The sequence below is a fragment of the Lithobates pipiens genome, unplaced genomic scaffold (genome assembly GCF_037356315.1).
Source record: "Lithobates pipiens isolate NorthernLeopardFrog02 unplaced genomic scaffold, aLitPip1_a1.2 Scaffold_8, whole genome shotgun sequence".
In the NCBI taxonomy this organism is placed as follows: domain Eukaryota; kingdom Metazoa; phylum Chordata; class Amphibia; order Anura; family Ranidae; genus Lithobates; species Lithobates pipiens.
In genome coordinates, this window is record NW_027507903.1 from 642,540,812 (window position 1) to 642,563,487 (window position 22,676).

At 43.4% G+C, this 22,676-nt stretch overlaps 1 protein-coding gene across 1 annotated transcript in view; it reads left to right on the forward strand.

Annotated features, from left to right (window-relative positions):
- EPO (erythropoietin) overlaps positions 1-4,374 on the forward strand; it is a 78,745-nt gene extending 74,371 nt beyond the window's left edge. The window contains exon 5 of the mRNA XM_077473867.1: positions 4,002-4,374. Coding sequence (XP_077329993.1) covers positions 4,002-4,145 — 144 coding nt within the window. The 3' untranslated portion in view covers positions 4,146-4,374. The remainder of the gene's footprint in view (positions 1-4,001) is intronic.
- The last annotated feature ends 18,302 nt before the right edge of the window (positions 4,375-22,676 follow it).

The window sequence follows — 22,676 nt, forward strand, 5'->3', positions numbered from 1 at the left end:
TTTTTCTTTCTGTCTTTTTTCCTTCTTTATTCCTTTTTTTTCTCCTTTTTTTTCTCCTTGTCATTTTCTTTCTTCCTCTCAGTTTTTTTTTCCTTTTCTTTCTTTTTTCATTCATTTTTCTCTCTTTATTTTTCCCTTCTTTCTTTCTCACTTGTTTTTATTCCTTCTTTCTCTCGCTCTTTCCTTCTTTCACTCTCTTTTTTCCTTCTTTATTTCCTTTTCCCTTTCTCTTTTTCTTTCTTTCTCTATTTCATTTCTCTACAGTCTGTAAATACAGAGTTTAAACTAACTAACAGGTTAACCCAAGTTAATCTTATATGAACTCAGCCATATCACAACACATACCAAACATTTCCTTTTCGAACGTACTTTGTTTTTTGTGCCTATAAAACGAATAAAATGATTGAAACGAAAAATCGCTGATCCCCACCATTACTAGTAAAAACAAAAAATAAATAAAAAGTCCCTAAAACTATCCCCTATTTTGTAGACGCTATAACTTTTGCGCAAACCAATCAATATACGCTTATTCTGAATTTTTTAATTTTTTTTTTACCAAAAATATGTAGCAGAATACATATTGGCCTAAACTGATGAGTAAATTTGTTTTTTATATATCTTTTTTTGGATATGTATTATAGCAGAAAAGTTAAAAATATTGTGTTTTTTTTTTTTTAAATTGTCGCTCTTTTAAAAAAAAAAAAAAAAAACTGTGATCAAATACCACGAAAAGAAAGGTATTTGTGGGGAAAAAAAAAAAAGGACATCAATTTTGTTTTGATGCACGACCACAACATTTTCAGTTAAAGCAACGCAGTGGCGAATCGCAAAAAAACGGCCTAGTCATGAAGGGGCGGGGGGGATCCTGGATCTGAAGTGGTTAAATAAGTTTTTATAAATTTGCTTTTTTTTTTTTAATTTTAACTACCATTGACCAAAAACCATAAAACTTTTAAAAATTGAGCTTGGTAAAGCTTAAGTTTAATTAAATCTTTTTTTTTTAAATTTATTTATTTGCGCTAGGGATGGTACTTACACGAAATTAAAAAAAGTAAGGATTTAGTCAATCATTATAGACGGGCCCCTATAAGGTACATGGCTGAACATGCTTGTCAAGACTGAACAATAGGTCACTATAATAAGATTTCCTGGTGAGAATTGCAGAGTCACGCTAAGCCTGGCTTGCCATTCATGGAGTCCCATCCTGTCTTCTATCCCTTTGCCACATATTTTAGGAATTGTGTACAGAATAGAACAAGCCAAAGAGGACACTAAACCTTTTTTGTTGCACACCCTGTAATAAGCTTTAACATTGCAAGCCAAAAGTAGGGGGCGGGGGGGGGGGGGGGGGGGTCGCTAATTGCAGAGTGGCAACAGGTACCTGGCTGTGGCATGTAGAAGGCTTCTGCACCTGGCAGTTTAATGTAAGGACTATCGGGCCTCCAGCTTGATGACGCCAGTATAGTCCTGGCAGTGTAGAACTATGGAGCCTGCTAGGTACTGTAAATACTACTAACCACCAATGATGGGGTTACAATCCTTCCACTAATCACCAATGATGAAGTCATATTCTTCCCAGTGACCACCAATGATGGGGCTGCACTCCTTTAACTAAACACCACTGACAGTGCTACATTCTTTCCACTGAACACCAGTGATGGAGGCTACATTCCTTCCACTGACCACCTGTGATTGGGCTAGATTCCAACCACTTGCCACCATTGACGGGACTACATTTCTTCCAATGAACACTAATGATGGGGCTAAATTCCCTGAACTGGCCACCAATGATGAGGCTACATTACTTCCCCTGACCACCAATGATGAGGCTACATTCCTTCCACTGACCACCAATGATGGGGCTACAGTGCTAGCCTTGACCACCAATGATGGGGCTACATTCCTCCCACTGACCATCAATGATAGGGCTACATTCCTTCCACTGACCACCAATGATGGTGCTACATTCTGCCCACTGACCACCAATGATGGGGCAACATTCCCCCCACTGATTACAAATGATGGGGCTACATTCCTCCCACTGACCATTAATCATGAGGCTACATTCTCCTCGTTGACCACCAATGATGGGGCTGCACCCCTTTCATTGACCGCCAATGAAAGGGCTACATTCCTTCCACTGACCACCAATGATGGGGCTTCACTCCCTTCGTTGACCAGCAATGATGGGGCTGCATTGCCGCCACTGACTACCAGTGATGAGACTACATTCCTTCCACTGACTATCAATGATGAGGCTACAGTCCTTCCACTGACCACCAATGATGGGACTAAATTCCTCCCACTGAATACCAATGATCAGGCTACATTCTTCTCACTGACCTTTAATGATGAGGCTACATTCCCCTCGTTGACCACCAATGATGGGGCTGCAACTCTTTCTTTGACCGCCAATGATGGGGCTACATTCCTCCCACTGGTCCCCAATAATGGGGCTACATTCCCTTCATTGACCACCAATGATGGGGCTGCACTCCTTTTAATTACCACCTATGAAAGGGCTACATTCCTTCCACTGACCCCCAATGATGGGACTACATTCCTCCCACTGTCCACCAATGATGGGGCTTTACTCCCTTCATTGACCAGCAATGATGGGGCTGCATTACCACCACTGACTACCAGTGATGAGGCTACATTCCTTCCACTGACTATCAATGATGAGGCTACAGTCCTTCCACTGACCACTAATGATGGGACTAAATTCCTCCCACTGAATACCAATTATCGGGCTACATTCTTCTCACTGACCATTAATGATGGGGCTACATTCCCCTCGTTGACCACCAATGATGGGGCTGCACTTCTTTCATTGACCGCCAATGATGGGGCTACATTCCTCCCACTGGTCCCCAATAATGGGGCTACATTCCCTTCATTGACCCCCCAATGATGGGACTACATTCCTTCCACGGACCACCAATGATGAGGCTGCACTTCTTTCCCTTACCACCAGTGAACGGGCTACATTGCTTCCACTGACTATCAATGATGAGGCTACATTCCTTCCACTGGCCACTAATGATGGGACTAAATTCTTCTCATTGACCACCAATGATGAGGCTGCACTCCTTTCACTTACCACCAATGAAAGGGCTACATTCCTTCCACTGACCCCCAATGATGAGACTATATTCCTTCCACGGACCACCAATAATGAGGCTTCACTTCTTTCACTTACCACCAGTGAAAGGGCTACATTCATTCCACTACCCATAAATGATGAGGTTACATTTCTTCCACTGATCGCCAATGATGGGGCTACACTCCTCTCATGGACCACCAATGATGGAGCTACATTTCTTTCACTAACCACTGATGGGGCTTTATTCCTCCCTTTACCACCAATGCTGGGGCTACATTCCTCCCATGGGCCGTATACGATGGAGCTACATTTATACCCATGATCATCAATGACTGAGCTACCTTCACACCTCTGACCATCAGTGACCATCAATGATGGGGCTACATTCCTGTCATTTACCACTGATGCCTTCCATGTATTACTCTTAATGACCTCTGGCACTGGGGCTTTTGTTTACCCTCAATGACCACTGGGTATCAGGGTAATTTTTACTCCCATTGACTATCTATGCCAGGGTATATTTTTAGTACACTGACCACAGCCTGGCGCCCCCCAACAGTCTGACAGACAGTGAACAGGCCCTTTGATTAGAAAGTGTGGGGACCCCGGTTTCAAATTTACTTGTTTCGAGTCAGAAATTTAGAAGGAAATAGAAACCTCAACGTGGAAACCAGAATACTAGCATTTTAGGACATTATCAATGGTGGCCTCCATAGACCTTTTATGACTACTTTAGGGGAATGCTTCCTAATGAGAACACGGTAATAAAAACCTGGAATGGGTTCCAAACCCTCTCCTGTTTTTCAGAAGTAGACTGGCTTCGTAAGAGAAATGATTGAAGGCTTGGTCTTGAGTGAGAAATAATATATATATATTTTTTTGTTTTTACCATTAGGCCGAAACAGAAAATACGGACAGAGAATCAAAGACTTTTGCCGCAAGGACTTTACAACAATTCTACAGTGTTTACAAGAACTTTTTACAAGGAAAATATAGGACTGTTGTTATTTCCATTTGCAGCAATGTTAAGCTCAGATGATGGGCCACATGGACAAATAGCTGCATCGTCTCTCACCATTACTCCACTCCACACCGCCAGGACAAAGGACTTTATGGACATGACTTGTGTTTTTTAGTGTTTTATTATTCACAGCTGAAAACAAGGTAAAAAAAGGTATGAAGATAGTTTATATTTGATATTAAGTTAAGAACGTAAATATTTCTATATATTTATCTTTTCTGGGTTAAATAAATATATTTTTCTCGTGCCTGATGGTGTATTTCAAAGACTAAATTCGAACGTGAAAAAATGCTTGGAGACCGGTGGGTTCATTTTTAGGAATGAGAGCAAATGGAGTCTCCAACTCCAAAAGATTTTAGGGAAAATCTAGAAATGTTATTTGTTCCTAAGCCGCACCCATAAAAATCTACCTGTTGCCTTAAATTCTTCGTGTTCTGTAGACTCATAGCTGTATATGTGCAGTGTGAGATCATCTAAGGCACTGCTAGTCTTAGGAGATTCGGAGCGAGATTTGGTGAGGTCACTACTGCGCTGCTCACTGTTCTTGCTGGAGAGGAAGCTGTATCTGAGAATCTACAGTGCAAGGAGTCCCCTGCTTCTGTTTCATCCATTCTATGTAGAACCTTCAGGGCCCCCGGTGCAAGAAACCATAAAGGATCCCCCTGACCCCACCGGCAGGGAACCCCTCATGCCAGGGCCCAGTCAATAGTGCAATCTTTGCAACCCTGGTAGTTTCGTCACTGGTGTCAGTCTTTTTATAATTTTTGTTATTGTTTTATTATTTTTGTACCATTTTATTTTTTCTATGTATTTATTTATTTCCATTTTTTTTTTTTTTACAATATCATTTAAAAAAAAAATATTCTTTTTTTTTAGAGCCCCATTGGGGGGCTTTGGTGAAATATCAGTGGACTAAACAGACCTCTGATGTTCCACCTTTGAGACAGAGAAAAGACATTGAGGACATTCAATCTTCATCCCTGCAACATCAGAATGAGTGAACAGGAATAGCTCTGTACGGAACTTCCCATTCATTCGTAAACTGAAGCACTGTAAATACAGTTATGAATGAACACAGTTTATTATGCTTCATTTATGAATGGACAGAGTCAGTGATCGGTACAGATCTATTCATTCAGACAAGGAAGGGGCCCACTTCCCTGCTCTCAATCCTGAAAGCATCTGCCGCAGCAGCCAGCGGGAGAGGGGAGGGGGGAACAAGACGGTGCTGTGAGGGATGAGGGATAGCACAGGAGCCCAATTACAGCAGGAGGTGGATAGGAGTGGCGGCATGTAGAGAATGAAAGGCTGCAGGAGAAAAATTGAGAGATCAGTTCCTCTATATGCTGCCCCCACCGCACCTCCTATCCAGGTGTACAGGGCGCTGTACACCATGTCCACCTTTGGTCCCTTTTTTCTGTGTGTACAGGGAGCTGCATAGGCCCCCTGGAGCATGGGGCCAGCCACAATTGCCACCCTTGTACATATGCCCCTGCTCCTAACTGTACCGGTTTTGGCGGGACCTTTCTGAGGTTTGAATAAAATCCTGGTGTCCTGTAAATCCAGGCTGAGTTCTGTGGGCCAGTGCCAGAACAAGTTCTGGCACTTGGCTCCAGTGACTTGCTTGACAGGAGCAGTCCAGAATGGGCACTCGGGGGCACTTGCCCCACATCTCTTATGGGTGTAGGAGTTCCAGGCACTGCAATTTCCCCCTCTGCGGCAGGCAGCTTCTCTTTGATTTGGCGGAGGGGGGGTGGTAAAAGGTTGTATGCTGGGGGGTGCTTTGGGAGGGGAGAGGACAATAAAGTGGTGTGGGGGACTTCAAATCTGCTCCCCCCCAGCCTAGTCCTCTCCCCTCCCAAAGCACCCCCCCAGCACACATCCTTTTACACCCCCTCACTCCTCCAGGTGGATCGGTTAATTACCAGCCACCCCACCCCCATTACTCTGTCCCCCTGTAGATACAATTCCATAAACACAGATCTCAGATCATCAGCGCAGCTGTTGCAATGTAATGTCCCTCCTCTATGACTCCTCCTTTTCCTGTCTGTGTATAGTAGGACATCAGAGCTGAGGAGAAGGAGCCAGCTTCAGACAGTTCTGAGATATGGCAGCTGCTATGGAGGGAGCGATCACCAGTGTGGGACTCTATGCATCCCATAAGAGATGGGGTGCAGGTGAACCGAGTGCCTGGCCCTGGGCTCCTGGATTTAGCACAGTGCCTCATACTGGTGCCAGCTATGGGCCCCCACAGTGGTTGAATGCCAGGGCCTGGTGACAAGTGCGACCGATGCGACCCTGGTAGTTCTGCCACATCATTCCATTGATCTGTGCTTCCTCCACCTCTCCTACTGTTTCTTCATCATTACTCCACCAGTTTGCAATTCACTAGTCATCAGATCACCAGTCATCATGGGGGGTAGCTCTGATATGAGGAAGCAAAGCCCTGCCTTTACCAAGATAGCCACCTCTAAACGGAGAGACACTGCAGAACAAAGCATGCTTCCGCCAACCGCTTCTATGGTTTCTTCATCATTACCCCACTAGTAATCAATTCACTAGTCATCAGGTCACAAGTCATCAAGGGGGTAGTTCTGACACGATGAAGCAAAGTCCTGCCTTTACCAAGATGGCCACCTAGCCTCATGTAACATGTTTTCAGCTTCGTATTGTCTTCTGCAGCATATCCCCAGTCAACAATAGAGCAAGTCCACAATCTCCGACCACCATTTCCTCTATTAGGTCTGCAGTTTCTAACAGTCCTCTCAATTACATATATTGAACATTATGTGTGCCCCTTTAGTGATGTGTCACATATGAGGCTCCCTTAGCTCATAGGTTAACTGCCACTGCCCTTACTTAATCCCCAGCACTAAAATAATGCATTGCAGAATAATTACCCAATCCCTAGCCAGGAACAGCCTCCCCCAGTACTCACAATGTTAAAAAGTAATATGGTTCATCTAAGAAAGCTTCTACACCCATAAGGAGAAACAGTTAATGAAAAGTGATTGAAAGCCTCCTGTGTTGTTTAGCCTCGAGTCATTCATCTTGTTTACAACACTTCCACTAAAAACAAGGAAACGCAGAAAATGTATGACGTCTCAAAACAAAAGACCCAGCACATCCCTGGCTCCTAAGAAGCAAAGCGGGATGACGCCAAGTGTTTGCCGAGGAACTTCCCATTGTGCCAGCTATTTTTTTCCTGCCTTCGAGACGACCCGCTGTCTCCCCTTTCCATGGTGCCACTGCCCAGCAAATGGACAGCAACAGTTACATTAGAGCCAAAAGTCGAAAAAACAGCCGCCTGGTTGGCCTTACAAACCTAAACAAAATATAGTCTTTAGCATTAAAATTTTTGTTAAAGCAATACATGTAAATGTGATCGGTTTAAAGTAGACCCAAATTAATTAACTAAAACCTGTTTTTATTTTCCAAGTACAATTCTTTTTTCATCAGAAATCAGGCTGAAAGTGGAAGGTTCTGAATTATAACCCAACGGGTGGGCTCTTTAGCATGGCACAATTTGACTTTTTAAATAACTTCCATACATTCCAGTCAAGGAGAATGTACTTCATTTCCCATTATGTCTCTAGAACTTAAAGTGAGGAGAAATTTCCCTAAAAAGAATACAAATTCCCTTCTATTGCTTCCAGGTTCCATCAAAACCTTTGAAAAAAGTCAACAATTCCAAAACTTGGCCATTTAGGCTGCAATCTAATTGCACCAATATAACAATAAAACTTGAGTTCCTACCGTTAAAAAAAATCTATTTTCATTCGTAAATAGATTAAGTAGGCACTACAAAATGGTGGATTCAAAGGAGACGGTACCATAACAGTGGGGAAAATAACGATTTAATCCCCTACAGATTTTGTAAGTTTGTCCACTTACAAAGAAATGAAGTGTCTATAATTGTTATAATAGATCAGGCTTTCTCAACCTTTTAACCCTAGGGGAACCTCAAAAATAATTTTCAAGTCTTGAGGAACCCTTACTAAAACCAATTCATTAGGGGTCAATAGAACAATGCCTCTTATACTGGTGGCCAATAGGAAGAATGTTCCCCTTAAAATGGCACTCAGAATGCCACCCTTAAAGACAGCTAAAAATATATGTTGTGTCATGCTGCTGGCTCTGCTGAAGTGGTGCTGAACCTTGAACTCTGTAGGCACCATCAAAAAGGTGGTTCATCAGCCACAGCTAAAGGAACCCCTAGCAACCTCTGGAGGAATCCCAGGGTTCCACGGAACCCTGGTTGAGAATGGCTGTCATAGATGTATTTTAAATGATAGAGACAGAATATCAACCAAAAATCCAGAAAAAAACACATGATACAATGTTATAAATGGAGTTGCGGTTCAGTGAGTAAAATCAAGTATTTGATTCCCAAGCGAAACATGACTTAGTACTTGGTGGAGAAACCCTTGTTGGCAAGCACAGGGGTAAGATCAAATGTTTCTTGTAGTTGGTGACCAGGTTTGCACACATCTCAGGAGGGATTTTTGGTCCACTCTTCTTTACAGATCTTCTCTAAATCCTTAAGGTTTCTTGGCTGTCGCTTGGCAACTCAGACATTCAGTTCGTTCCATAAAGGTCAGACGTTTCTTGTAGTTGGCCACCAGGTTTGCATACATCTCAGAAGGGATTTTGGTCCACTCTTCTTTACGGATCTTCTCTAAATCCTTAAGGTTTCTTGGCTGTCGCTTGGCAAATCGAAGTTTCAGCTCGCTCCATAAATTTTCTATAGGATTAAGGTCTGCAGACTGATTAGGCCACTAGGCAGGACTGTCTTAATGATTGGCCACATCTGGGCACTGCCCAGGGCCCCCAGCTGCATGGGGGGCCCCTGCACTTTCCCCAAAGCAGTTGGTCCTTGAGCCCACACTGCCTGGAAATCGGGAGCCCCATGATGGCACTGAGAGTGATGGATACACAGGGGAGGCAGGCTGGCAGTGGTGCGCTGTGCAGAATGATACCTATTATTTCACAGCCTGCAGGGAGGGGTGGGGCCAGAGCGCCGGTGATGCTCTGACCCCGCTCCATGCAGCTTGAATGCTCGGGACTCAAAGACTGCGGGGTAGGAGCTGGAGTGCGAGCTGCTGAGTTGGCAGCACTGAGAGCCCACCTGCGGAAGTGGCATTGTGGATGGCGTCATGGTGAGTCCAGCTGTCCAGCACTGTTTGCACTGAAGGGCTTGGAATGCCCGGAGGGATGCTCCCTCCTTCGTCCCTCCTTCTGCCTGCTTGATTGGTATAGGTGACTCCAGTGCTGGAGATGGGCACATAGCCAAAAGTTGACATGCAGTGTATTTCCACTGGAAAAGGGGGTACTACATGGATGGAATAATGGTGCTGGGGGATATCAAGGGTTTATGGGGGAAAACAATGCTGGGGGTGGATCTGGGGTGTATAGGGGGTAGCAATGCTTGGGGTAGCTTGGGTGACTATAGTGCTAGAGGTATCAGGGATGTAGATAGGCCACAGTGTAGGGAGTATCAGGGATGTAGTGGGGGTCACAATACAAGGGGGAATACCTAGACTCCTGAGGGGTCAGAGTGCTGGGGGGATATATAGGGTGTAGAGGGGTCAGAGTGCTGAGGAGATATCTGGGGTATAGAGGGGTCAGAGTGCTAGGAGGATATCTCTACACCCCAGATATCCCCCCAGCACTCTGACCCCTCTACACCCCAGATATCCCCCCAGCACTCTGACCCCTCTACACCCCAGATATCCCCCCAGCACTCGGACCCCTCTACACCCCAGATATCCCCCCAGCACTCTGACCCCTCTACACCCCAGGTCAGATCTATTTACCTGCGCTGTCTCCATTGTAGGGGCCTCAGAGCATTACTTTGCCCAGGGGCCCATGATGCTATTAAGGCGACCCTGATACTAGGAACAATTATTTCCCCCACTGTAGATTGTGATGTGTGTGTGTATTTAACCTGAAACAGAATGTCGACCTTTCCTCTGCCCAATCTACTTTCCCAACACTGTACATCTAGGCCAGGGGTGGGAAACCTTGCAAATCCAGCTGTGGTGAAACTACAAATCCCATCATGCCTCTGCCTCTAGGAGTCACGCCTGTGATCGTCAGGGTCTTGTACTGTCTCGTGGGACTTGTAGTTTCACCACAGCTGGAGGGCCGAGGTTGCCCACCCCTGATCTAGGTTCTTTGGGTTTGCTACATTTTTCTCTTTGATTGACCAAACTTCCTCACACAATAAGCATAACTGAGAATTGGCAAGATTTCTACTTCAAACCCTGCAGTCCTCTGAGAGTGGGAGACATTTTTTTTTTACAAAAGCGAAAGAATGAGGAATCCAGGGAACCAAGGTTTATAGAGCACCTCCTTACATCAGGGTCCTCATCAGAGTTCCCCCTTAAATTTTACATTTTACATTCTAGAAGGAGAACAGCTGGGGGAGTCAATGGTGGAGAAGGATCTGGGTGGTCTGGTAGATCATAGACTTAATAATGGCATGCAATGCCAAGCTACGGTTTCTAGTAAGTAAGTAAGCAAAATCCTTTCTTGTATTAAAAGAGGTATGGAGTGCAGAGAGAGAGAGAGATCATTCTGCCACTGTACAAATCAGTTAAGCCTTGTACACACGATGAGAGTATCAGACGAATTATCGTCCGTTTTTCTTTTTTTTTTTGCTAGTCTCATATGGATAATGAAGTGGTTACTAAACTTACAAAAATTCTCGTACAACAGACAGGGCTGGACTGGGACAGAAATTTGGCCCTGGACTTCATCCAGACCGGCCCACTTACATTTTGAGTGTCCCATCAGCAGCCCCTTACATCAGATTCCCATCAGCAGCCCCTTACATCAGAGTCCCATCAGCAGCCCCTTACATCAGAGTCCCTTCATCAGCCCCTTACATCAGAGTCCCATCAGCAGCCCCTTACATCAGATTCCCATCAGCAGCCCCTTACATCAGATTCCCATCAGCAGCCCCTTACATCAGATTCTCTTCTTCCTCTCTCCAGTCATGTGATAACAAATGATAGGGGAGAGAGGAAGGGAAGTCTGATGGCCGTCTATCTTCCCCTGCAGGCTGGAGGGAGCAGAAAGCCTAACGCTCTCTCCAGCATATGACGGAAGCTGCTCCTCCTGACTGGAGTGAAATTGCGATCACTCACTGTCAGAGAGGAGCGGCTCCAGGACTGCACCTGACTGGCCCACTGAGCCATCGGCCCACCGGGAATCTCCCGGTAGTCCCGATGGCCAGTACATGCCTGAAAACAGAACACAATTTCAGAAGTGATGTAATGTGTTTTATTGTATTGCAATGCATTCTTTTATTTCCGAGCATTCGTGGTTTACTGTATTGATTAAACGAAAATCGTACAATCTGTTATTGTGCCAGAAAAAACGTTTGTGTTTGTCCCTTCGGATAATTTCGGTCAAACTGTCCTGATCGGCTGTAAAAAAACTGTGTACTAACGATCAGACTATCGTACGATCACTTTGAAAACTGTATATTTTTGCCAATTTTTCGGTCATGTGTACTAAGATTTACTCGGGCAGTTTGGGTATTAAATCATGTGTTCGGGTTTCAGTCCACCTGAAACTGTGAAACCCGGACACATTATGCAGACCAGGCTGTGGCTGCCAAAGTAACCGAGATAGTCATGCACAAATCTGTTGCCGTCCGGCTGTTTGGGGGCAGGTTTGACTGAAGAGTGGGGTGATAATGTCAGCAAGAGCAATTTGACCACACCCACTGGTTTGCCAAGGCGCGCCCTGTGCGCTAAATTACTACTCTCCTTAGGGCACCCAAATGTATCCCAGGTCTTTTATAATCCTATAATGTTTACAGCAAAGAATAAAAATAAAAATAAATTGCCCTGTGCTGTAAAAGGGTTCAGGCTTGTCTTGAAGAAAAGATGGCAACCCTAGTACTGGGCTTAAGACCTCATCTGGAATATGCAGTTCAGTTTTGGGCACCAGTTTTAAAAAGAGATATTGGGGAACTGGAGAAAGTGCAGAAAAGGGAAACCAAACTGATAAGAGGCATGGAGGAGCTCAGCTATGAGGAAAGATTAGAGGAACTGAATTTATTCTGTCTTGAGAAGAGGAGATTAAGGGGGGGTATGATCAACATGTAGAAATACATAAGGGGGGATATGATCACCATGTATAAATACATAAGGGGGATATGATCTCCATGTATAAATATATAAGGGGGGGATATGATCTCAATATATAAATATATAAGGGGGGATATGATCTCCATATATAAATATATAAGGAGGATATGATCTCCATGTGTAAATATATAAGGGGGGGGGGGGGGAATGATCTCCATGTATAAATACATAAGGGGGATATAATCATAATGCATAAATACATAAGGGGGGATATGATCTCCATGTATAAATACATAATGGGGGATATGATCTCCATGTATAAATATATAAGGGGGATATGATCTCCATGTATAAATATATAAGGGGGGATATGATTACCATATATAAATACACAAGGGGGGATATGATCACCATATATAAATACATAAAGGGGGACAGGATCACCATGTATTAATACATAAGGGGGGTATGATCTCCATGTATACATATATAAGGAGAATATGATCTCCATGTGTAAATATATAAGGGGGGGGGGGTATGATCTCCATGTATAAATACATAAGGGGGATATAATCTCCATGTATAAATACATAAGGGGGATATGATCTCCATGTATAAATATATAAGGGGGGATATGATCACCATATATAAATACATAAAGGGGGATATGATTACCATATATAAATACACAAGGGGGGATATGATCACCATATATAAATACATAAAGGGGGACAGGATCACCATGTATTAATACATAAGGGGGGTATGATCTCCATGTATACATATATAAGGAGGATATGATCTCCATGTGTAAATATATAAGGGGGGGTATGATCTCCATGTATAAATACATAAGGGGGATATAATCTCCATGTATAAATACATAAGGAGGATATGATCTCCATGTATAAATATATAAGGAGGATATGATCTCCATGTATAAATATATAAGGGGGGATATGATCTCCATGTATAAATATATAAGGGGGGATATGATCACCAAATATAAATACATAAGGGGGGATAAGATCTCCATGTATAAATACATAAGGGGTTCATATATTGAACTTGGTGTTCAGTTATTCACTTCCAGGTCATCACAGAGGACAAGGGGACCCTCTTTACATCTGGAGGAAAAGAGATTTAATCTCCAAATATGGAAAGGCTTCTTCACAGTAAGATCTGTAAAAATGTGGAATAGACTCCGTCTCTCGTAGTATTGGCCAGCTCAATAGATTGTTTTAAAAAGCGTCAAATGCATTGCTATATGGATATTATTTTTTAGAGGTAATAATGCCAGGGGCAGTTGATCCAATGAATATCGGATTGCCTCCTGGGGAATCAGGAAGAAAATCTATTTCCCCCACTTGAGGAAATTGGATCATGCTTTATTGTTTTTTATTTTTGCCTTCCTCTAGTTTAGTGGTCTCCAAACTGCAGCCTGGGGGAGCAGGTGTGGCCCTCTGCTTGCTTTTACCTGGCCCTTGGGGCACTACAATCTACCGACACCAACAATGAGGCATAATTCCTCCCACTGACACCAATGATGAATCATTATTTTTTGCCACTGAAACCAATGATAAATCATTGTTTTCTCCCACTGACATTGCGACAACTCTGAAGTAAACTGGCCCTTTGTTTAGAAAGTTTGGAGACCCCTGCTCTAGATCAACTGTGGGTATAGGATTGTGTAAATGGAGGTTTTCTATTTGTGTGGTTTTTTCTTCTTCATTGGTTGATCTAGATGGACTTGTGTCTGTTTTAAAATGTATGCATGTAACTATGTAAGCAGGGACCATAGGCAGTTTTCGCTGACCTTAGAAGAGAAGTATGTTTGTTTGTTTTTTGGATCAGACCGATGCTGCACCTGTCCCCCCGCCGTCTCTGCACTGAGAACCGAGCCACCAAACACCGCCGATGGCTCGTTTTTCACAGATCCCAGAGAGGAGAGCTGCTAACTGTCAGTCAGTGTCTCTCCTCTCTGCTTCTCCATGCTCACTGGAGCACCGTGCCGTTGGGGGTGGGGCAGAGAGTGGCCGTCTCGGCGGCTCACTGAGAGTGCCACCAATCAAGGAATCTGGCAGATCCAGACTTGGGAAGTCGGGATGACGCGCTGCCTCGACTGATGGCAGTGATGTCAGCGGAGAGCCCGCTCTCCGCTGGAAATGGGTCACAGGAGTGCAAAACGAATTGCACTTCTGTGACCCAAAGGAGAAGCCCAGCCTAAAAAGCTCAGGTTGGACTTCTCCTTTAATCCTCAATCAGTGCACATTGAGGATACACCACTCTAGCTGCAGGCTGGATAACATCTTGTAGCAGACCAGAGATGTCCCATGGGCTGTAGATGGGAGACCCTAGGCCTAGGGCATTGTTTACTTCTGCCTGCTCCTGGGGAACGTTCTTGGCTAGATATAGCAAGAAGATACAATGTTATGGGTTATGAATATTTATTTCACTCTGGCAAATCACTAGGAGAATTACTGCCAGCGATTTGTGCTGGGGAAGGTGATAAAAATGTGGGATCTCTTGCAGAAGGATCCTTCCTTCCCAGGCTTTACCTGAAGACGATTCCAAAGTGAGGGATCCAGCCATAGCCTTCGAGGCCTGCTGCCTAGGGGGGGAACAATTACAGAACCAAGTCCTAAGGATTAGGTATTGGCCTATGCTAAGGCCTGGATGACAGAAAGGTGGCTATCCAAAAGGAGAACCTTCAGGAAAGTTTGCACAGTCCATTACTGGTTTCAGCTTATAAGCACACTAATAGCCATTGAGAGGGGCTAAAGTCAGTTGAACAGGTATCCTGTAATCTCTAGCACTCTCTCTCTCCTCTGGACACTAAGCCAATAGAACCTAAAGGAAAAGCTAGGTACAATGAATATTAGTCATTTGGTCGTTGATTGAGGGTAGGGATGAGCCGACCCCCCCCCCCCCCCCCCGGTTCGGTTCGCACCAGAACCTTCGAACGGACCTAAAATTCATACGAACTTTAGAACCCTATTAAAGTCTATGGGACTCGAACGTTCGAAATCAAAAGTGCTAATTTTAAAGACTAATATGCAAGAGATGCAACAGACAACACCAGCAATAAGGGGTATCTTCAGGTGTATACTGTGCTGGAGGCACACAACACCCACTTTAACTCCTGTAGATGCCTGTATTAGAGAACACAAGCAATAAAGGGTAGATATAGGTGTATACTGTGCTGTGCTGGAGGCACACAACACCCACTAATTCCTACAGATGCCTGTATTAGAGAACACCAGCAATAAAGGGTAGATGCAGGTGTATATTGTGCTGGAGGCACACAACACCCACTAACTCCTGCCGATGCCTTTATTATAGAACACCAGCAATAAAGGGTAGATACAGGTGTATACTGTGCTGGAGGCACACAACACCCACTAACTCCTGCAGATGCCTTAATTAGAGAAAAACAGCAATAAAGGGTAGATAAAGGTGTATACTGTGCTGGAGGCACACAACACCACTTTAACTTTAACCACTTTCAGACCGGACCATTTTGCTGGTAAATGACCAGAGGTCTTTTTACACTTTGGCACTGCGCTGCTTTAACTGGTAATTGCGCGGTCATGCAATGTTGTACCCAAACGAAATTTGCGTCCTTTTCTTCCCACAAATAGAGCTTTCTTTTAAAGGTATTTGACTGACTCTGCGATTTTTATTTTTTGCGATATAAACGTAAAAAGACTGCAAATTTTGAAAAAAAATGATATTTTCTACTTTTTGTTATTAGAAAAATCCAATAAACTCAATTTTAGTCATACATTTAGGCCAAAATGTATTCAGCCACATGTCTTTGGTAAACAAAAAGTCAATAACTGTATATTTATTGGTTTGCGCAAAAGTTGTCACATCTACAAACTAAGGTACATTTTCTGGAATTTACGCAGCTTTTAGTTTACGACTGCCTATCTCATTTCTTGAGGTGCTAAAATGGCAGGGCAGTGCAAAACCCCCCCAAATGACCCCATTTTGGAAAGTAGACCCCCTAAGGAAATTGATAAGTGGCATGTTGAGCCCATTGAATATTTTCTTTTTTGCCTCAAGCGATTGAATAATGACAATTTTTTTTTTTACACAAAGTTGTCATTAAATGATATATTGCTCACACATGCTATTGGCATATATGAAATGACACCCCAAAATAAATTCTGCTGCTTCTCCTGAGTACGGGGATACCACATATGTGGTACTTTTTGGGAGCCTAGCCGCGTACGGGGCCCCGAAAACCAAGCACCGCCTTCAGGCTTTCTAAGGGCGTAAATTTTTGATTTCACTTCTCACTACCTATTACAGTTTTGAAGGCCATAAAATGCCAAGATGGCACAAAACCCCCACAAATGACCCCATTTTACAAAGTAGACACCCCAAGCTATTTGCTGAGAGGCATGTTGAGTCCATGGAATATTTTATATTTTGCCACAAGTTGCGGGAAAATTACAAACTTTTTTTTTATTTTTTTTTATTTTAGGCATCCTGCCTGTGGCCAATTATGGCTCTCCTCGCTGCCGGCGCTGTGATTGGCCAAGCATGCGGTTTCACAGTGCATGCTTGGCAAATCATAAGCCAGCAAAGCGGTACAATGAATATTAATAATGTGGTCGCTCATGGTGGGCCATAAGCTAATAGAACCAAAAAGAAAAGTTTGGCACAATGAATATTAATCATTTGGTCCCTGATGGTGGGCCATAAGCGAACCTAAAGGAAAAGCTTGGTACAATGAATGTTAGTCATTTGGTCGCTGATGGTGGGCCATAAGTCAATAGAACCTAAAGGAAAAGCTTGGCACAATGAATATTAATCATTTGGTCGCTCATGGTGGGCCATAAGCCAATAGAACCTAAAGGAAAAGCTTGGTACAATGAATATCAGCCATTTGGTCATTGATGGTGGGTTACAAGCCAATAGAGCCTAAAGGAAAAGCTTGGTACAATGAATATTAGTCATTTGGTTGCTGATGGTGGGCCATAAGTCAATAGAACCTAAAGGAAAAGCTTGGTACAATGAATATTAGCCATTTGGTTGTGGATGGTGGGCCATAAGCCAATAGAACCTAAAGGAAAAGCTTGGTACAATGAATATTAGCCATTTGGTCGTTGATGGTGGGCTATAAGCCAATAGAATCTAAAGGAAAAGCTTGGTACAATGAATATTAGTCATTTAGTCGCTGATGGTGGGCCATAAGCCAATAGAACCTAAAGGAAAAGCTTGGTACAATTAATGTTAGTCATTTGGTCGCTGATGGTGGGCCATAAGATAATAGAACCTAAAGGAAAAGCTTGGTACAATGAATTTTAGTCATTTGGTCACTGATGGTGGGCCATAAGCCAATAGAACCTAAAGGAAAAGCTTGGTACAATGAATATTAGTTATTTGGTCGCTGATGGTGGGCCATAAGTCAATAGAACCTAAAGGAAAAGCTTGGTACAATGAATATTAGCCATTTGGTCGTTGATGGTGGACTATAAGCCAATAGAACCTATAGCAAAAGCTTGGTACAATGAATATTAGTCATTTGGTCGCTGATGGTGGGCCATAAGCCAATAGAACCTAAAGGAAAAGCTTGGTACAATTAATGTTAGTCATTTGGTCGCTGATGGTGGGCCATAAGTCAAAAGAACCTAAAGGAAAAGCTTGGTACAATTAATGTTAGTCATTTGGTCGCTCATGGTGGGCCATAAGCCAATAGAACCTAAAGGAAAAGCTTGGTACAATTAATGTTAGTCATTTGGTCGCTGATGGTGGGCCATAAGTCAAAAGAACCTAAAGGAAAAGCTTGGTCCAATGAATATTAGTCATTTGGTCACTGATGGTGGGCCATAAGCCAATAGAACCTAAAAGAAAAGCTTGGTACAATGAATGTAAGTCATTTAGTCATTGATGGTGGGCCAGTGAGTGCTTGGGGGCAGCTGTAGGCCAGATCAACGATAGAAACACTAGGAAGGTCCATAAAATCCATAATCTCCATAGGTGGTTAGTGCTACATGTACATTCAGACACCTAGAGGGGCCATCATCCTAGACTCATTGGAAAGGCTTGTGTAGCAATTGTACACACATTCATCTATCAAACTGAATTTTCCTTTACAAAAGTAAGAAACTGTAATCTGCAAAAGTACAATTAGTAGGCGATTGGAAAAAATACAAAGACAGAGCAACTGGCTTTGAGTCTGCATATTGCCGACTTTCTTCAGAAGCTATTATGAATGGCTCTCTCTCCACTTCCTGGAGCCATGGGCTCTTTAATCAGGACATTGTAAACAGACATCTGCCATCGTATGCAAAACCCATGACTGTCCTGCTAAAGACAAATCTGGAGAGTCTCGATGGCGTTCAAAACAATGATCCTGTTTACTTTAGAGACGCGGGAATACAGACTAGCTTCTTACACAACAAAATATTCCTAGACTGTGATGGAGATCATGGAGCCTGATGACGCCTTCATATGCCATGCTGTTTCCCATTGTCTTGGCCATCTCTTTCCTGCTTGGAGACGAAGGGTTCCTGTCCATCCTACCATCTGTGCTTATTAATGAGCGGTGACTAAACATCACAATGTTGAGCGGTGCCATGCTAATCTGCCCATCAGATCCAATCTGAAGATTACGGCATTACAAAGTTAACTACAAGGCTAAAACAACTACTCAAGAAGGACGTCATCAGTCAGATAAATAACAAACCCTCGGGCAATGGGCAAATGTACATTGGGAGGGGATTCCTTTTTGGCTCCACAAGGGCAATTATTATGATTTGTTTCCCGAATCAAAATATTACTTAAAGTTGAAGTTTAATCTGCTTATACTTTGTTTTCCCGGGTTCCTCCCATCCCCCTCATTCATGTGCTAATGGGATTTTAATAAAACCTTTCTGTTTTCATTACAAACCTTATGTAGGCCCAGTGATGTTTATAGTGTATACACAAATTCCAATACATTAGCCCTGGGGCTTTACTGTAAATGAGGTGCATCACATACAAATTATTACTACATAATTGATACACATGATTAGAAATGTATTATTCTATAAATACAAGTCTCACCACAATAAAATCTGGTTAAAAATAGTATTAAGCTTATTTTATTTTAATTATTATTATTTTATTTTTTTTAAACAATACATTTTTTGTCCTGAGGTTTATGTGTGTCTGTAAGACGCTCTCCCTTGTGGCAAAGTAATTACAGATTATACAGTATCTCACAAAAGTGAGTACACCCCTCACATTTTTGTAAATATTTTCTTCTATCTTTTCATGTGACAACACTGAAGAAATGACACTTGTCTACAATGTAAAGTAGTGAGTGTACAGCTTGTATAACAGTGTACATTTTATGTCCCCTCAAAAAAACTCAACACACAGCCATTAATGTCTAAACCACTGGCAATAAAATTGAGTACAATTTTTACAGAGATCTTTACAGAGATCAGAGTCACGCCATGTCCTAGCAACATGGCGCAGCCATGATCACCGCGCTGCGCGCCCCCCCGTGGCGGGACTGGTTCTGACACAAGAATGAGAGCCGCACCGCCCCTCCATCATTTGACTGGTTAAATAGGTTAATGGGCACCAGGTGCTAATTAGTATGTGCATGTGCTCATGCACAAATATTCACGTGACCAGCTGGAACAGTATATCTAGCATTTCCCCCAGTGGTGTCGCTAGGGGGTGGCTTTTGGGGCTATAGCCCCGAATCCCGAGTCTCTGCAGGGGTCGCCAATGGGAGGGGAGGTTCTCTGGGGACCCTGATGTAAGTGGAGGGCTTTCTGGGGACGCTGATGCAAGGGGGGGGGGGTCTCTGGGGATTCTGATGTTAAGGGGGAGGCTCTCTCGGGACCCTGATGTAAGGGGGGCTCTATGGGGACCCTCATGTAAGGGGGGGCTCTCTGGGGATATATACACACACACACACACACACGTATATTACTGTATATACATGTGCATGCCCGCCCCAAGCATATGACTTTCTTTACTAAGCTGCTATGGGCTCTAGCCCCAGATCTTTTGTAGACCTAGCAATGCCCCTGATTCCCCCTTCACTCGGAAAAATGAGGACATGTGCAGTGTACACGAGCATGAGCACGAGCACAAATCCTCACTGGCTTTCTGATGCTAGGAATCCGGTTTACCATACGTAAGGGTCTCGTAAATATTTTTAGTGAGATCTCATGTTTTTTTTTTTCTTATCTTTACTTGGGGTCCCCCTTAAAATTCTTATCAGACCTAAAGAGCCTGGTATGAATTATGAGGGAACAACCGCACCATTTTTATCTTTTTTTTAACTAAACTATCCCAGACTTCTTTCCTTACATTGCTGGAGATTCATGACCATATAAGTGGAAAGGTCTGGTGACAGCACTGGTTGTGCCTGCACCCATCTGCGTCTTCATTGACAGTACGAAGCCGTCATGTATAACAGCAGTAGTCATATTACAATATACTGTACATAATGTTAACAGGTAAAGGTTTCGATGTTCATCTGAATGACCAACTTGCCAAGGCTCGGTCCAAACACAAACCTTAAGCTCATCCCTATTCCGTAGTTATGCCCTTTGTAATACAGACTGCTACATCTATATCTAGGGAAACTGTTTCTGGATGAGGTCCACTTTAAGGTGACCTACCTTTCCTTCCATTGGAGATCTCTGCACTTCCCTCTACCTCATGTGGTTACAGTTTGCCACATGCCTATCACCCATGCCATTTTTTTCTGCCCTCTCTCCTATAGCACCCTACAGCCAATGAAGACCTGTTGCTAAACCCTGGTCAGAGGTACAGAAGACCGATTTTCTGATAATAGTCCCATACTGTCCATAGGCAGAAAGTCCGAATTCCAGCCAAGAACTGAGGTCTCAGATCACCAGAAGGGAAATTCCAATATATTTATGAAATGTTTCTCTTTCCTTTGGATGAGGTCTTCTTTAGATATGATTCTGAAGAACCCTAGCTTATGCATCATGGCATTGTACCAAGTGTGTAAGAGCAAATCCCCAGAAATCTCTGGAAGTAGCCAGGAAGCCTCTATATGACCTGGATGTCTATCTGTCCAACTTTCACACGAAGACAGCGAAGACGGGAATGAAAAAAGATTAGATATGGACACATTGACTACAAACCACTGACCTTTCACTGAAACGGAAACTTTGCCGCACACAAGGAAGAAATAACATCTCCTTAAGTTTATCTGTTTTATGCAGAGGCGGTTTTAGAAGAGAAAGTACTCTGGAATTGAGTCTAGGACATCTGGGAATGGTGATTCCCAGCGTATGGCACGTCAATCATTGGTGGCATTCCGGAAAATGACTAGCTGTGCTGTACAGGGCCTAAGCAGTCTACACGCAGATAGGTTAGAGCTGTCCCACACAAATCAGTTCAACATATACAGAGGAACGCCGGCCAAAGCTTTTATTTTCTAGTTTGGATAGACTGTTGTAGCGTAATGCCGCGTACACACGATCGAATTGTCCAGCGTACTTAGTCCGGCAAACAATCCGGCGGATAGTCCGGCGGACTTTCTACCGAACAGACTTGGCCACACACGGACACACAGAAAGTCCGGCGTTTGCTAGCGCGATGACGTACAGCACGTACGACGGGACTAGAAAAAGGAAGTTCAATAGCCAGTAGCCAATAGCTTCCTTTTCATAATTTGCTTCTGAGCATGTGTCATTCTTAGTCCGCCGGACTAGCATACTGACGAATGTATTGTCCGCTGAAACCCAAGTCCGGCGGTAAGATTGGACTGCAAAAATACTTTCCTCAGGGGCCCCTGCAACTGCAACATTCATCAGGCAGTATTTCTATTAATAGTTATAAATACCGGGTATATGCGCACAATTCCATCAGGATGCCTATCGGGCCCTTGGATGATATAGCCTTTTTGTACATTGGATGTACTGTTATTATTCTCTTGTTTTATAAAGCTTGCATTGTTTCCATACTGGTGTGTATCTATATTCTTATGGTGAATGTTGTATGCTGGTTGCAGTAGTTCTTCTGCTCCCAATTACTTTGTTTAGATTATTGGTTAATTTCCCAGGAAGAGAGTCCCGTCTGGTCAAAGAACCCCTGTCCTGGGCGGCATTGCCAAATTTATTATTGTAGCCAGGTGCTGGACTACAGAAACATGGAGAAGGAGATATTGCATTCTTCACAGACAGTTTTACTTTCATTTCCTACTGCCATGCTGGATGTTGTGTTGCACTATCCTCAGTCAGCAGGGGGGGCTATAGCCAGGAAAACTAATGGACTTCAATGCAGAGCACTGAGGATCTTGTGAATTGAAGTCCGGTACAGCAGCCATAGAATGGGACTTATGGACCCTTTACACTACAGTTCCCAGAGGACACTGATACAGAAGGGAGTGGTGGAATAGCTGTTACCGAGCTACTCTTTTAACTTCTTCCTCTTGGCAATACGGGAGTTCATCTGA